The 17,735-nt window shown below is 33.5% G+C and overlaps 1 protein-coding gene across 2 annotated transcripts; it reads left to right on the top strand.

Annotated features, from left to right (window-relative positions):
* On the top strand, positions 3,281-4,732 carry LOC109352107 (pentatricopeptide repeat-containing protein At3g56030-like). Of its 2 annotated transcripts, XM_019593923.1 has the most exons (2): positions 3,281-3,382; positions 3,416-4,732. In XM_019593923.1, the coding sequence occupies exons 1-2, from the start codon at positions 3,295-3,297 to the stop codon at positions 4,300-4,302; spliced, it is 975 nt and encodes a 324-aa protein (XP_019449468.1). In that variant the 5' UTR covers positions 3,281-3,294; the 3' UTR covers positions 4,303-4,732. The 2 variants fall into 2 exon arrangements, with proteins under 2 accessions (XP_019449468.1, XP_019449467.1); XM_019593922.1 differs by having other exon boundaries at positions 3,281-4,732.

The raw sequence follows: 17,735 nt of genomic DNA, 5'->3' as shown, positions 1-17,735 counted from the left end.
TGGAATGAAATAGAATGAATGAATAAGAAAGTGAGAGAACAAATAGGAAGCCACATTCCTATTGGTGAATGAGGGTGAAATTTGATGAATCATAACCTGAGTTTTCATTATATTTATCTATTTGTATAATGAAGAATGAAAGATTGTGTGATGAAAAATGAAAGAATGAATCAATAACATACCAATTAATAACATTTAAGTTAAATATAATTATTATTCACACAATGTAAAACAAAAATAAAAAAACATATAATCAATGTTATGCTACTTTTGCTCAAGATTAGGTAGCAAAATGACAATTTAACAATTTTTTTAGAAAATTAAGGAGAAATGATGAAAATATCAAAGTGTGTCAGAGATTATTTACTTTTTTCTTTATCTTTATGATCTCGTCACTGTTCATGTCATCTTCAACATTATAATAATGATTATTTTGAATAGAAAATTCTATAAGCAAATAAAGAAATAACAAAGAGATATAGAAAAACTAACCTGCAATGATGTTTCAAGAGTGAACAAATAATAAGAGACATCAGATCAAATAGAACTATCATCGATGCCCTTGTCATTAGAGACATCTCACTCCTCTAGTTATCCAACAATAATAACATATCTACAAAATAAACAAAACAAAAATTAATACAACATCTTCAAAGGAAAAAAATCAATGAATAGATCTGCATGCATAAAATCATTTTAAAATAAGAAATTTTGAAATGGAAGAATGCTATAAACCAAGAAGAGAGAAAAAATGGTTGAAGAAAAGTAGAGTAATGAAATGAAGGAGTGAAAGAGAGATGAAGTTCTCTAATTAGTAATAAAATGAAAGAGAAAAAATATGGACGAAAGAAGAAGAATAAATGATAAAGAGATGTATTAAAAGATAATAACAAATGTTATGGTGTGATATACTGGAGGTGGTAGAATTCTTTGAGTGATAAAACTTTTGTTGTGAGTGTGACATATGACAATTCAAGGAGGTGATGACACATGTATGTGAGAGAGTTTTTTTTTTGTTATATAGGTAATAGATACCTACGATGAATAGGTAAAACTTGTTCCTTATCTAGCTTTAAATATTAATTGGACAATTTTTGAATACATTTTTACACTCGAACACTAACTCGATCTTACCGACCGAGTTAATATTTAAATGATAATAGATCTAATTAAATATAACATACCCTTTTAGTTAAAATCTTATCGCTATTATTTATATGAATATATAATATGACATATAAAATAATATAAATGTTACAATGATTTTTTAATATTGAAAAACTTAGAAGTTACTCGCTTTTCCATTTACTCTTCCAAATTGGGAAGAAAACTTTTAGTAGTGTTATTAATACCGTAACTGTTGTTAAACCAGTTAGGGTACTGATATAGCAGTATAACGATTCAACTAATGATTCACTAATTAAACACTATACCAACGAAATTAGATATATATAATATATTAACATTAATGTTTAAAAATCAATAATATTTTTTCCATTAAAAATTTAATTTTAAATAAAAACTGACCGATATGATCGATACGGTTCAACTGAAAACTAGTCGATATGACCGGTTTTGACTAGTATAATTGTGTGACCGATATAATTATGGAACCATACCAATATTAGAACCGGTTCAGTAGTTTACTGGTTGACCGATGGGCATAAACCGATAACACTGACTTTTACTATGTCCCATACTAATTACTCGTTTCATCTATCCATTTCACACAAGAGAGATTAAGGATGTATAGTTAAGTTACATTAGATTCCATCTATTAAGACTAGTGGGGTGATAGGCTTGCCTCCCATACTACCAAATTTCTACTTTCTAATATCAAATATTTAAATTTTATATATTTTATTTTGGTGAATTAGAAATTTTTTTCTATATTGAATTTACTTTATATTTTAATTTTATTGAGTATACTTTATATTATATTTATTTATCTTTATTTTAATTGTAAAATGAAGATAAAATGATAATTAATATGATGGTGGTTACATATAATTATATGATTTTTTTAGAAATTAAAGTGTTAAATGAAAAATAGGAAATCAAGAATTACGTAGTTATAGAGGTTTAGGGTTTAGGGTTTATACCGGATTTTCTATATATAGTAAAGATTAGTAACAAAGTTGAAATATTCGGTTAAGCCTTTTTCACTCACATTGTCCTAGATTTTCCAATTTTTACTCATGTGACGTGTGAAGTCTACAGTAATAGACAATAGTATATATGCAAAATATGAGCACTTCAAGGTCAACTTTGAAAGATTACTCTCAAGCCAAATTTAGAAATTTTGTTAGGCTTATATTTAAACTTAAATATGAATCATTTATCTCAATTAAAGATCAATTATATTTTTTATCACATTTCTCGCTGAATTAGCTTATGCTTGTTAATATTTCTAAAAAAAATCTTAAGCTAAAAAATAAATTAAAAATAGTCATAAAATTTAATTTATAATCAAGTAACTATGTTACAACTTACAAGGGAAGATTATAAGTCATTACTAACTAAGCCATATATTTGCTAAGTGATTAGGTTCCTCAAGTATGATGTGAATAAAATGTTTTTGTTAAGAAGAGACAAATTCTTTGGATGATCATTAGGAATATACTAGATGTACAAAGAAAAAATATTATAAGCATAATGCCCATATACAAAACTCTTTATATTAAATGTATAAAATTTTACTTTCACATTTTAATAATTAAGTTTAAAGAATTTAAATTTTTATTTTGGTATAATTAAAAATATTCATTCACCATACATGTAAAGAATTATTTCATTTTGGAAGTGTGTGATTATTCTCTATCAATAAATGTTATTTTCAAAAATTAAACATTAACTTTACATAGTGTGATAATTGAGATATCATGAAATCTTACATTATTTAAGTTTAATAAAATATTTGATGTGTTAAATTCGAATAATTAGTAAATAAATCTGTCTCTTCATGTAATTTTTATATCATTAAATGAACAAGAAAATAAAAATTATGGGCTACCTAATTAAAATACTCCTTTTCACAAATTTATTTATGAGAGTTTGAAAATTTAAAATTAAACCTTTGAACGTTTTAAGTTTGGGTCAAATTATTTAATTTTAATTTTGATTTTAAAATGAAAATGCAAAAACTAGATGAAATTTTTTAGGATCAAATTGTTTGTTTACTTCATATTTTTTGGGTGCATTTAATTAATCAAACTAAAATTATATGAAACACACAAAATTTACTCCATAAATAATCTTTCACCTGATCGAAGGAAGCAGCTATTTTCAACAACAATGTCATTTCTCTCAAAACCACTCAACAAAACCCTTAATTCCTTCTCTATCCTCACTTTCACCCTTCGCCGCTTCACTTCCCATTCCGCCGCCGCCGAACCCTTCCCTGACAACCCCACCCCCGCCTACTACGACGAACTCGCCACCGCCGCAGGCAACTCCGGCGACCTCGACGCTCTCCGCGATATCCTCAATAAGCGCATCCAAGACCGCTGCTACAACACCAAGCGTACCTTCAACTTCATCACTACCACTTCCTCCCTCGATGACCTCATTCGAACCCTCTCCAACCTCAACCCTGGCTTCACGCGCAACAGCGCGTTCAACTCCCTCGTCACGCGCCTCTGCAGGCTCGAACGTGTCGACGACGCCCTGCGCGTGGTCGAAACCATGTCGCGTGATGCAAACTGCTCCATCACCGCTTCCACTTTTCACCCCATCATCAGTCTCCTCACCCGCGAAAGATCGATGGACCACGCGCAGCGCGTGGTGGAACTCATGTCTGGGCTCGGCGTGCGGCGCGACCTCACGGTTCACAACTTATTCCTCATGGCGCACTGCTTCACCGGTGACATGGCCGCAGCTGCGGAGGTTTTGAAGGAAATGGAGGAAGAAGATGGTCTTGTTGGTGACACGCGTACGTTCGACGCGCTAGTGATGGGCGCGTGTAAGATAGGGAATGTGGAGGGTGCTATGGTGTTGGTGAGGAGGATGGTGAATGATGGAGTGCTAATGTTGTATTCAACACACATGTATGTTATAGGAGCATTGTTAGAGAAAGGGTGTTTAGAACAAGCTGTGAAGTATGTAAAGTGTTTTGGTGGAAAAGATAAGGTTTTGGATGCTGAGATTTATGGCTGTTTGGGTAGCAAGCTTGCAGGGATGAAGAAGGTTAAGGAGGCAATGAAGGTTTTGGAGGAAATGAAACAAACGGGTTTACCAATGGGTGAGAAATTGAAAAGATTTTATGAAAAGAATGTTGGAAAAGTTGCAAAATTGGTGTACTAGTTGAAGCATGAAATAGAGTTTAGTTGAAAATGTGTTGGTGCATTTTCAGTTTTGTTTGTTTAGAGAATAATAAGTTGTAATTTATCAGGTTAGGTTTTATGACCTTTTTTTGGATGAGAATCCATATAACAGCAATCCTTTTAAATAATTGCTGCATTGATTTCGGATACATATCATGTTGGATAGCTCAATAGAGTTCTATTATTTTATAAAAGTTTTCCACATTATTGAATCTGTATCATGTTTTTTCTGTGTTTCCTATATGAGAATTGATTTCTCTTGTGTACAATGTATATATATTTTTGTACAATGCAAAAGTTGAGGTTTATTGTTTCAGTTCTACATGGGCGAGGAATGTTAAATGTAGCAATGATACTTCAAAACTATTTTCGTACAAGAATGTGATATAGATTGTTCAGATATTTGGATACTTCTATATACTTTTAGTCTATATATCTTTCATCATTGTATGAAAATTTTCTGTATCCATGTTTGGTATCAGTATGTGTTTACGAAATGAAATTTGATTTATTATGTGTTTCATCCCATTGCCAAGATCAGTCAATACTAGTCGGCCACTAGGAACCAGACAAATAACCGTGCACACAAGATCAGACTTACATGACTGTCGATCGGAAAAGGATGACAATGACTGGACACGGCCAAGTCCGCACCTGCAATGCAGGGAAACCTTCCTTCACGCCAAAGGCAAGGTCGCGTTGCTTGAGCAGTACGGTTTTATGTTGCCCATACGACAAAGGTAGTACAAATTTACAACCTTGTCAATTTGAGGAAGGTCAAAGCCATACTGCCCGCAAGGAGACTTGAGTGTCAGAGTCTCTTTTCATGTATCCACCCAAGGTGGTCAAAGGTCGACTGTTGCCCGGATTTAGCAAAAATATCCAGATTCTGACCAACCTTTTCTACACCGAAGATCATTGTGTGCAACACAAAGGTTGAAAAGTGTATGATTTCAGTTCAAACAGTAACATATGATGCATTTTAGGAGATAATCACATTCAAATAGCTTTTTAGAGAAGCCTTCATACTTGTGTAATAGTTTTACTACTTCTAGAAGAAATAATAGGACATCTGCCTGTTAGAATTCATCCAAACTATCTAAAAGTATGTTATGTTGAGTATTGAAAGTAGTCTATTTGCTCTGCCATAATTCTTATTGTTTAGTATTGTTGGATATAAAGTTATATGAATTAGTCATGACTCATTAGAAGCATTATGGAAATGAGAATAGTTTTGATCAATTCATTATTGTTTTGCCAATTTGCAGGCTTTAAACACTTAGATGTATGAGGTTCTTGGCTGTTGTTAAGTACTTTTAAATTTGATGAAAGATGTATTTTCCTTTGGGAGGAAACAAGTAAATGTAGAGGGTAAGATACTCATCCTCTTAAAAGAGAGCAGACCAAAAAGTGGGAGGAAATTAAAACAACAGAGACAAGTTAACTATGTAAAAGCTAACCAATCTCTCTGCTTCTATCCATCAAAGAAACCATAGGTTGAAACACCATAATGAAACCCTTAGAACATGAGTACTTCTTGGTTGAGATTATGTAAGAAAAAATTGAGGATACAGAACCATATATCCTAGTAGGTAGGAGAATGACAAGTCTGGAAGAATAAAATACAGTCCATTTTGCAAGTTGCCATGACCATAGGGAAGACTAGAGGAGAAACTTCATCTGACTTTGGTTATCTTTGCTGTATGTTTACTTGTGTCACTTATTCACTGCATCCAGTGTTTTTGCTTTTATTGCCTGTGATAAATTGACCAACACATTTGCTTGCATTCTGCTCCATTTAGTGATTCCGTATCTTTCTGTATATACTATATATTCAGTTGCGTGGAGTGTTGAAGATATAGCTATGGACAAAATTAATAATGATATAAAGCCGGATTTTTCAAATGTTTATTAAAGGTAATGAGCTTCTTACCACTCAGAGTAATAGGTGTTTATATGCTGTCTGTGTTAGTCCAAGTAAAAAGGTTGAAGTCTCTTAAATATACATTCTCGAGTTCACTTCATTTATTAGGATTTAGGAAGGATGCTCTTGAAACAAAAATATTACATCATTCCTATCATGACTTTCCTAATAAAAATCCTATAGCTATTCTAATCTGATCTAAAACTTCTAGGCATGGGATAAAATTCCCAGCAAAACCATTCTAACATCAATCAATTTTTTATACAAATCCTTTACTCTCCCTTCTATAACCTCAAGCCCTTCCTCCAATTCTCTACTGCTTCTCTTTAATCTCTCAGATGTTGATTTGATCACATCCTTTTCCTTTCTACCCTTCACCTGCTCCTTCAATTCTTGAGCTGCATTCTTTGTCTGCTGCAACTCAATCATCATCAAAGGCCCAAATCTCATTTTTTGCAGCTTCTTCTCAGAAGCACTTCCTCCTCCTTCTTTTCCCAAATCATGCAACAATCTCATCCAAGAACAACTCATGGGCTGAGACTGTTTCATCAAGGGCATTCTAATAGCTTTGGAATCAAATGACAAACCCAGTTCAAGAAACTTGCAACCCATTAAGGCCATAGCCTTAGATCCACACATAATCTCAGTTAACTCAGATTCATGGCCTAGCTTTTGCTTCAACATTTTTCTCAAACTCTTGTTCACTACTTTGCATTGCTTTTCTATCTCATGACATGAATCCAGGTGGTCCAATGCACGTGTTGTTGCATTAGTATCAATGAAACGTGGAACCACCCTTAATGAATCCGCATACTTCTTCAAGTTCTCTATTCTTTCCATGAAGAAATTGCATGCATCTAGAATATCAATGTTGTTTTCTAAGTACATGTCTACATGTTCACGATCCACATCATCTCTATAAGAAATGTTGACTAGTGAATCCAAGGCAATTTTTTGCGTTGTGATGGCAGCATCAAGAAATTGGACAAACCCAAGTGCCCCACTAGTGCCTAGTGATTGAAGGGTGTCTAGCTCTGCCGTGAGTTCTTGGTCGAATCGGGTTGTCACGGGTAATGGGGCCACCGCCGCTTGTGCTCTTGGCCGAATCCGCCTCAAGGACAGGTTCTTCAAGAATGCTGATGATGGTGCTCCCATGGTGGATACTATTTGTTTGTATAGTAGTAACCAAATTTAGTTTAGGAATTAGGATACATTACATGATGACCAAATGGGGTGCAAGTTTGGGTATATATAAAGCTATATTGAGGAGGACACGTGTCTATTGTGCATTGAACATAAACACTATAGAGTTTAAATACCATATTTGGTCACAACAAGATGTGATGGGTGGCCTAGAAAAGAAGTCACGATGGGACCAACCTAATTGAAAGTTGTGCCCAAATATTAGATAATAGATAATGTCATTGGAATTGTGTTTGGCATCAATTATATGCAATCTCTAGTGTTAAATGTTAATTATTATTAAAAAGGAATAATTTGTAAGGAGCATCAAAGTTACATTTATAACTTCACCGAACTAATGGTGTAAGGCTCTATTGGATTCTTAAGGTTGATAGTTTGATTCCTAGGAACAATACTTGTTGGGAGAGATGATCACGAATCCTGAAAGAGATTAGTTCCTTACTAAAAAAAGTGAGAGGATATCTTTGGTAGTACTAAAAAAAAGTTACATTTATAAAGTTATATTAATACTTCATATAAAAAATGATTCAACTAATTTCCTAATAGTATTTTCTTTTCTTACTCCTTAACCCAAAGAATACGTTTTCTTTCTTGATACTTGAAGACTGCATTTTTTTTTCATTTTAAGATTGGGTGAAGGCCCACTTTTTATGGTCTTTGATTATTGATGAAGCAAATTATTGGGTGATCTGGTGAGGGATGATTGTTTGATTTGGAAAGAGTGACCGTGGATCACCATTCTAGTGCCATGTGTATCATCACTATTATGATTCAGTTCAGCCATATAATTGTTCGGCGCAGTGCCATATTGCAGTGCATCCAATTATTTGAGCAACTTCAACATGATCCAAGAGGATTAATTATTCTGGATACTTTTAATTTTAACTAGTACTTGTTTCTATATATCAGCTTGGTGTGGAAGCATTTTCCAAATAGTTATTGGAACTTGATTTAGTATAGTATAGCACTCGGTAAGAGTTAACTAACTAGCTAATGTAAGCACAAAATGGACAAAAATCCGTTACTTATAATGGTAGGCACATAACAAAAATCCCACAGATTAATATTCAATAGCCGAAATGTTCCAATTTGCATTATTTGGTTGGGACAACATGGACACAATCTTTAAGAAAATATTTGTATGATATTTATTTACTATTACAACTGAACAACTTGCTGATTGCTTTGGAAATGAAAACAAATTGGATGCATCTTCACATAAAAATTTGTTCCTAGCTTCTTTCTTACTAAATTATCTTATTCACAAAAAGTTATATATATCATAAAATGATAATTTATTTATTATATAATTAATTTATAAGTTAATTGTGTCATTTTCTTGTGAGTATAAAAATTAATATGAGATATAATATTACTCTTTTTAATCTCGGCATAGCCTTACTTTGGAGAGGGCGTGTCCCCCAAAAATATTGGTATGCATTAGCCTCATATCATATTGGCCACATCCTAATATATTCTGAATCATTTAATGCAATCATCAGCCACTGCCACAAATCCAACATTTGCTTTCAGTGTCTCTCAGTTAGCCACGTTTGAGCATAACTATATCTTTATTGGTAGTTTTATATTTTCAGTTATGCATATAGCTAGGCTGTCTTTGATTCAAACTCTTCAAAGTTCAAAGGTTTACATGACTATAAACATTGATGTGATTCATAAAGAGTTTGAATTCCATTTTTGATGTAAATGTTCCGTTGACAAATAATTTATATGTATTATTATGAATATTTTTTTAGCCATGAAGTTTATTTTAAATTTCCAAGATTAATTTATCTAAACTTTCATATAATAAAGTCTCTTCTATGTATCTCATTCATTTGGTTCCTGAATGAGAAGTTATGTTATATATCATTTCTTCCTTCTGTTATTTAGTTAGTATTGCAATCAATAATGTGGTCTAATAGAGGAAATAAATATTTGATTGGCAGAGGAGTGAAAGGTTATAAGCTTGGTTATTTTGCAAAAAGAATATTCTTTTAGAAGATTTTTGCAAGTATTTAATTACTTGTAATTTTTTAAAATATAACTTTTCAGAAGAAAAAAATTACAAGTATTAAGTCACACAAGCATAATTGACAATTACTAATGCATGCATGTGAATTTTAAATCTCTCATTAGGATCTCATATTTATCTTTAATAGATATAGACATTATAATAGAAGATCATCCAAACACCTAACCCAAACCTTTTGTTTCAGTCTCACTTTTGTACCTAAAGAACAACGCACTATGTTGGTACCAATGCCAAGTGTAAGATTCCAAATTAGATTGCATCCACTTTATATATAGAGAAAGGGCAAATACATATAAAATCGAACATAAGATATAGATGGTTGCCAGAGATATATTTAATCCTTGGAGGACAATAATTTGGTATAAAGTAAAAAGGAGATAACAAAATGAATATGAAATAACATAAATTGTAAACATCTGAATTCAAACTCCGTCAACAGTATAATTTAGATTTCTCATATAAAAAAAGTCTGTAAATTACACATAAAATATCATATTCACAAAAATTCCAATCGAAACAAACATTGATAGACGCATGTTTGTAGTTCATTCATAAAAGTGTTATAGCATACTTGCTGGTCTGAATGCCTAAATGCTAAGAATGTTAGTTTTACATTCCTTTATTGAGTTTAAACTTATTGTTCTGGCAAAGGAAAGGGTACCTAAGCTAGCTTAGAGAAACACTAGTTTACTAAATTACATTAACTTGTTGCTAAAGTAACTTGATTGGTAAAATTCCTATAGTAAATTAACGCGTATTATTCACCAAAAAAATAAAGGGTACTTCAGAATTTAGATCGAATTTTGCTTTTACAAAAGTAAATGAGATTGTGATATGAAAAGGTTCACGATTGAGAGTAGTTAGCAACAAAGATTTGTAAGATCTATGACAGATAGGCCACAATTTAGAACACAAAATACTGTAATATATATACTAATAGTGTCTTTTGCATTATGAAATGTGTCTACCGTACTACAAAGTGTACATAATGTTTAGTGCATTATTAGTTTGAGGGACTGATGCATTTAATAATAATATAGATACTATCTTTTTGCTCTAAAAGTCATTGGCACCAAGGTAATTAGTTTTGAATCAAAAGTTTATAAACTTGAGTCTTGTGGTCAGCTTTTAGTTCTTATATTAATATCAATAATATCAAAGCATGATAACATTGAGGGCACTAAAATAATGGGTGCAATGTGGAACACCAAGCTATCCAATTACCATAAAGTGAAGGTATATATGAAGAATTTTGGGCTGAGGCTAAGCTTGGAATATGAATACAATTTGCTGAACTCAAGTAGTGATGGACCTGAAGAGTTGTTGGAAATTGAAACCCAATGGAAGATTTCAAGGAGCTCAATACAAAGAAGGGATCAGTACATTCTCATTTTTGCATCTTGGAGGAATGCTCATTTGAAAAGAGATTATTCAAATGGAAAAACCACATTTTTATTGTGAGTGTTTACATTTAGTATTATATATCTAAAAAAATTGCGATTTAATGAGATTAAAGTTATGAAAAATATAAAATTTAAGTGAAGTTAAAATCCTATATAATCATATAATAATTGTTTCAATAGTTAAAATTATGAAAGGTCTCCATGGGAAATGTCTATAATGGAGGTTTTGACCTGTACTACAAAGTTCACCTAATTGTGTAGGTTTAAAATCTCGACCATAAAAATGCTGCAAAATCAATGGTAACAACTAACAAGGGTTACTGAAAATTCATATATGTGATGGTTTTTAAAACTTTTACAAAATATATTACTGGGATTAAAAATATATGATAATTGCAAAATATATTGTTAGTGTCTATAACCCTTAATGTCTTGTTTTATTTGTATTATAGGCCCACAGTGAATAGAACCCATGTGTTCCAAGTGTTTTTCTATTACGAAAGTTTAGTCCGAAACAATGAGATCTAAGTTATGAGATTAAGTCAAAAACTAAATAAGTGATGAGCTTGATAATGCATCTTTATTCAAAACTTCAAGACTTAGGTTTATGTCTTTATGGATCTTATTTGTTTTAACTTATTCATTATTGGTTAATGTTAGACTTTTTTTAAGTACATATTACCCACACTTAGAATCCTAACAATCTATTTCTTAAGTGTGAGATCTTTAACATATAATCACTCCCACCATAATCCTAACAATCTTCTACTCAAGTATGAGGTCCTTAACATATGGTCACTCCCCTTCTGCGAAACATGTTTAAACTATATGAAGATGTCAATAAGACCTCAGTCCCCTAGAGTTCATGTTTTCCAAGAACTTCTTCATATGCAAAGAAAACTTTTGATACAAGGCCAAAGGGATCCCAAACATGGATTCACAAGAAACATCACTCATAATACTTGTCTCGGTCGAACCTCTAGCTTTGATACGATTTTCTAGAAAGAGAATAGCCTGAGACAATGGAAGATATAACTAATAAACTAATTGAAGAACTACATAATTCGTTTTGACACCACATCATAACTCAAAACTTTAAGGATTGAGTTTATGAGTCTAATACACTTTAATTTATTCAGTTTTGATAAATGTGAAACTTCTTTTTAGCTACATTTAGAATCCTAACATTCCTTATGGCTTAGGTCAATGAATCTTATAACTTATAGACACTTCAAGTCGTTCATTATTCACAAATACGAGACTACATTTTACCCATTTATTAGCCACTATTGGAATCCTAATAATCAACCTGGAGAATGTGAGATTATCATAAGAGTTACCGAATGCTACAATTATGCCCACGGTCATTTGATTATCAAATAGGAAACTCTGATTTTCCTGATTTGTAATTGAAAATTGGAAAGCAATATATATAATGGAATAGAATGTCATGATCTGTTTGTGCATGTGTACCACCTTAGAACATCCATTCACGCAAACAAAATCTCCCTTCATATTTAGGTCTTATATATTATTTTATAATTTATTATTACTCCTCATAAAATAAAAATAACATCTATTTTTTTCATAATGACAAATATCATTCTTATTCTTATTTAGATCTCACGATATCTACATTTTTCCTACAACATATATCTATCTTCTCACTTTACATTGGTTAAGAATAATAAAAAATTGTTCTTATTTAAGAACAAAATCAAAAAATAAGAATAACACAATGAAGAACAGAGTAAAAATATTCTTATTATATTAAGAATAAGCTTAAAAACAACCATTGAGATTGTTATTAATCCTTACACATGTATGCTTTTTAATTATCGCGTGGGGTGTCTACCAAAAATAATTAGTGTAGGTAGGACATGGTGTATCCTTAAGGACAAAATTTACATACAGTTACATGGGGCATTTGCATCCCGTTTTCCAGTTGTATGTTCACGGCTGTACTTTTTTCCACCTCAGCAACATTGTTGTACCTTGACAAACCCTCCTTTTCAACCTAGGATAGTCTATTATTAAAATTGAGACTTAAATTAGTTTGATGATTTAAAAAATATTTATCTAAAAATAATTTAAAATCTATATTATTAAATTTTTAATCTCAATGACACAATCTTATCCAATATTTGAGAGGATGCAATTTCCTCTTGGATCCCTTTCTACATTTGTGACCCCCCAACGCATATCGAGGAAAAAATGTATGATAGCACTCTTCCATAACCTCCTCAAATTCCAATGACATTCCCACATTTCCTTTTGAGATTTTTCTCCTTTCTTCAATTATTCCATTTGATTTATTATATCAAGTTTTAGTAGTTGATTCATAAATTATTTAAAGGATATGTAAATAATTTTACACTAGTGAACCAGGCTTGAAACGATTTATCTAAAATAAATACATATAGAGCAAGGAAAGGATAATAATGTTGGGAAATTCAGAACCAATTTTCCTCCTCTATGTGATGCAAAATGGGCACTTGCCGAAGCGGCAAGTGGATAAAGAAAATAGAGAAGAGTAGAAGAATAACACCAAAAATTTTAACGTGAAAAAATCCCCTCAAAGTGAGAAGGAAACAACCACGAGACCTAGTCCAGAAAATATCTCCACTATAGAAAGTAAGGTTACAATATTTGATTCTCTTATAAAGAGGATAACATTCAATCTCACCCAAAAGGATGGAAATACAAACTTTCTCTAGTATCTCACTAGGAATACAAATCTCACACTATGTGGATAAACTCTCTCACTTTCTCTCTATGATGTTGTTTCTCACTTGCTTGTTGTATCTCTTCCTCACAAGTCCCCTATATAGTGAAGGGGAGGAAGGCTTCATCATAAAGACATAGTGGATGATTAATTGTTGTCATACTTTTCAAGACACTTTGAAAAGTGCTAATCCAACTTTCTAAGTTAGACTTCATAATTCTCAAGAGTCAAGGAATAATTCCAAGACTTTGGAATAGCCATCATTGGATGATTCAATGGTTCATCTACCAAGATTCATTGGTCTTGCTTCCATATCAATTAGGAAGGATTCCCAACAAATCTCCCCCTTCCAGAATTAATTGATGGATATCACCAGTCATGCACCTCTGCAACAGTCTGTTAGCTTCTTGAGTGAAACTGTCTTGGTCATCATGTCGGACCAGTTGTCATCTGTATGCATTTTCTCTAGGTGCAACTCACCATCCTCCAAAGCATTTCCTATCCAATGATAACGATAATCAAATGTGCTTTGTCCGAGAATGAAACGTAGGATTTTTAGCTAGGTGAATTACACTTCAGTTGTCACATTGCAAAAGATATCTATCTTGGACATGACCCAACTCATGCAAGATGTTTTTCATATATTTTATCTTTTTGCCAACTTCAGATGCTACAATATATTCAGCTTCAGTTGTTGATAATGCAACACATCTTTGTAACTTGGATTGCCAAGATACAGCTCCCCCTGCAAAGGTAGTTAGATAAGTTGATGTTGATTTTCTGGAATCTACATCTCCAGCCATGTTAGATCTGTGTATCCTACTAATATAGGATCTTCATTACCAAAACATAAACATCTTTTGGTAGTTCCCCTCAGATATCTCAATATCCACTTTACTACATTCCAATGCTCTTTGTCGGGATTGGACAAGAACTGACTCACAACTCCAACTGCGTGGGCAATATCTGGTCTTGTACAAATTATAGCATACGTTAGGCTTCCTACCACAGAGGAATAAGGCATTCTGCTCATTTCTTTCCTTTCTTCATCACTAGTTGGACATTGCATTGTTGTTAACTTGAAATGTCCAACAAGTGGAACACTAACAGGCTTTGCCTTATCCATGTTGAATCTCTTGAGAACTTTCTCAATGTACTTCTCTTGTGATAGCCATAACAAATTCTTGGAACGATCTTTGATTATCCTTATTCCAATGATCTGCTTTGTAGGACCCAAGTCTTTCATAGCAAAAGACTTGCTTAAAGCATTCTTCAAACTAGTAATCTTGGTCTTGCCATGCCCAATGATTAACATATCATCAACATATAATAGGAGAATAATAAAGTTTCCATCTTCATACCTTTTAATGAATACAAAATGATCATCAGTTGTCTTCTTGAAACTGTATTTGGTCATGAAGGATTCAAACTTCTTGTACCATTGTCTTGGGGCTTGCTTTAGACCATATAAACTCTTATTCAGACGACACACTAAGTGTTCCTTGTCTGATTCTTCATAACCTTCTGGTTGCTCCATATAGATTTCTTCTTTGATGTCTCCATGTAATAAATTTGTTTTGACATCAAGTTGTTCAAATTCTAAGTCTAGGCTAGCTGCTACACCTAATGCTACTCTTATGGAGGAATACTTCACCACTGGTGAGAATATCTCATCAAAATTAACTCATTTCTTATGATTGCATCCTTTCACAACAATCCGAGCTTTGTACCTTGGTCTTGAACTTCCTTCTTCAACTTTAAGCCTATAAACCTATTTGTTTTTCAAGGCTTTTCTTCCTTTGTGCAACTCCACCATATCATAAGTTTTGTTCTCATGTAAGGAATTCATCTCATCTTCCATGGCTTTAATCCACTCTTCTTTATTAGATGTCTGCATAGCTTCTGAGAAGTCTTCAGGTTCACCATTATCTATTAATGTGATATAATCTTCTTCAGGATACTTTGAAGAATGTATGCTGCCTCTTCCGGAGCGCCTTAGTTCAACTTGCATCTAATGCTCTACTAGCTCAGGTTCTCGATGCATTTGTGTGTCTACCACCACTTCATCATAATCTGATTCTTCATTAATCTGGTCAAGTTCCGTGTGAGCAGGATCTGCCTGTTGGTCTATCTGTTCTGGATCTAACTGATGATCAGGATCTGTCTGTTGAGGAATCTCTCCCCTTGAATCAATGTGAACTTTGGACTTGCATTGGCTTTTCTACTGACATATTTGATCGTCTGATCCTCAAAGAACACAACATCTCTACTTCTCACAATTTTCTTGTTTATTGGATCCCATAGTCTGTACCCATACCCAAATTCATCTTTTGGAGACCCAAGGTAAATGCATTCATTGGTCTTAGCATCCAACTTCTTTCTCTCATCTTTTGGAATGTGAACGAAGGCTCTGCATCTGAATACTCTCAAGTGGTTGAAGGATGCCTTCTTCTTGTACCATACTTCTTCTGGAATTTCTTCATTCAGGGGTCTTGAAGGTGTTCGATTTATGAGATCCACTGTAGTCTTCACTACTTCACCCCAGAAAGACTTGGGAAGATTGGCATCTTGTAACATGCATCTGATCTTCTTTTCAATTGTGTGGTTCATCCTCTCAGCTACTCCATTCAACTGAGGAGTCTTTGGTGGTGTCTTCTCTAGTTTGATACCAAAAGCCTTGCCGTAGGCTTCAAATGGACCACGATACTCTCCACCATTGTCTGCTTTCAGACACTTCAACTTCTTCCTAGTCTCACGTTCTACTAGTGCATGGAACTCTTTGAATGTTGATAGTACTTAATCTTTGCTTTTCAACAAGTAGACCCATACTCTTCTCGAGCGATCGTCTTTGAATGTAACAAAGTAGTAGGCTCCTCCAAGAGATCTTTCATATGGTGCACAAACATCTGAATGCACTAATTCAAGTACTTCATCTCTCCGTGAGTGATTGTCTGTTCTCGGAAAATTGACTCTATGTTGTTTACCATAAAGACAATCAGTACATGAATCTAAAATTTGACCTTTTATACCAGGAAGGTGGTCTTTGGCGAGAATATGAAGTGTTTTCTCACTCATGTGCCTCAATCGTCTATGCCAAAGATCTTTGGAGTCAGTAGCAACATTTGCTTCTCNTTTCTTCTCCAGAACAAACTCCTCCGTGCATAATGTACAAAGATCCTTCTTTTGGGCCTCTAGCAATGACTAGGTTGCCTTTTGCTAGTTTCCATTTTCCAGCACCAAAGTAGCTTACGAAACCAGCATCATCCAACTTACCCGTTGAGATAAGGTTGAGACGCATATCTGGGACATGTCTCACCTCCTTCAGTATAAAGCTTTCCTCCTGTGTCTGTTAGCAGCACAATATCACTAATTCCTGCAATCTTGCTAGTAACATAGTTTCCCATTTTCACAGTACCATAATCACATTTTTTGTAGTTTGAGAAGAAACCTTCATGTGGACTTACATACGAAGAAGCACCAGAGTCAACGATCCAAGCACAATCATCATATGCAACATTTAGGTAATTGTCTTCTCCAATGAGGAGAACATCATCATCTGCGACGACTATTGCGGTAGACTTATGACCATTTTTCCTTGGATCAACTAAATCTTCATGGACATTTCTAGCTTTATGGTCTCTCTTTAGGGACCTGTATTCAGATCTTTTATGTCCTTCTTTACTACAATAATAGCATGTTATTGACCTCATGCGAGATTGAGAGCGACATCTGAATTTGTTTTTGCTTCTTCTACGAGATCCATTCCTCCTATGAGTTTCACTTCTTCCACGTCTCTCTACAACATTTGCTTCAGAATGAAATGATGTACTCCGTTCTTTCCTTCTAGATTCTTCATTCAATAGACTGTCTGACACAGTGTCCATTGAGACCTTCCCATCAGGGACTGGGTTGCTGAGCATGACCACCAATGTATCTCAGCTTTCAGGCAACAAACTCAGTAACAGAAGTGCTTGCAACTCATCATCTATCTTCATATCTATCTTTGTCAATTGATTGACAAGACCCTTGAATGAATTCAAGTGCTCTATCATGCTCTGACCATCTTTGTAGTCGAGTTTCACCAGCCTTCTGACAAGAGATGCTTTATTTTTAGGAGTTTTCT

This window comes from Lupinus angustifolius, chromosome LG07, assembly GCF_001865875.1.
Source record: "Lupinus angustifolius cultivar Tanjil chromosome LG07, LupAngTanjil_v1.0, whole genome shotgun sequence".
In the NCBI taxonomy this organism is placed as follows: Eukaryota; Viridiplantae; Streptophyta; class Magnoliopsida; order Fabales; family Fabaceae; genus Lupinus; species Lupinus angustifolius.
This window is presented reverse-complemented; position numbering and strand designations above follow the sequence as displayed.

Excerpts from the sequence above, each read along its gene's own strand:
- LOC109352107 (XM_019593922.1), top strand. The coding sequence starts at position 3,295 with ATGTCATTTCTCTCAAAACCACTCAACAAAACCCTTAATTCCTTCTCT.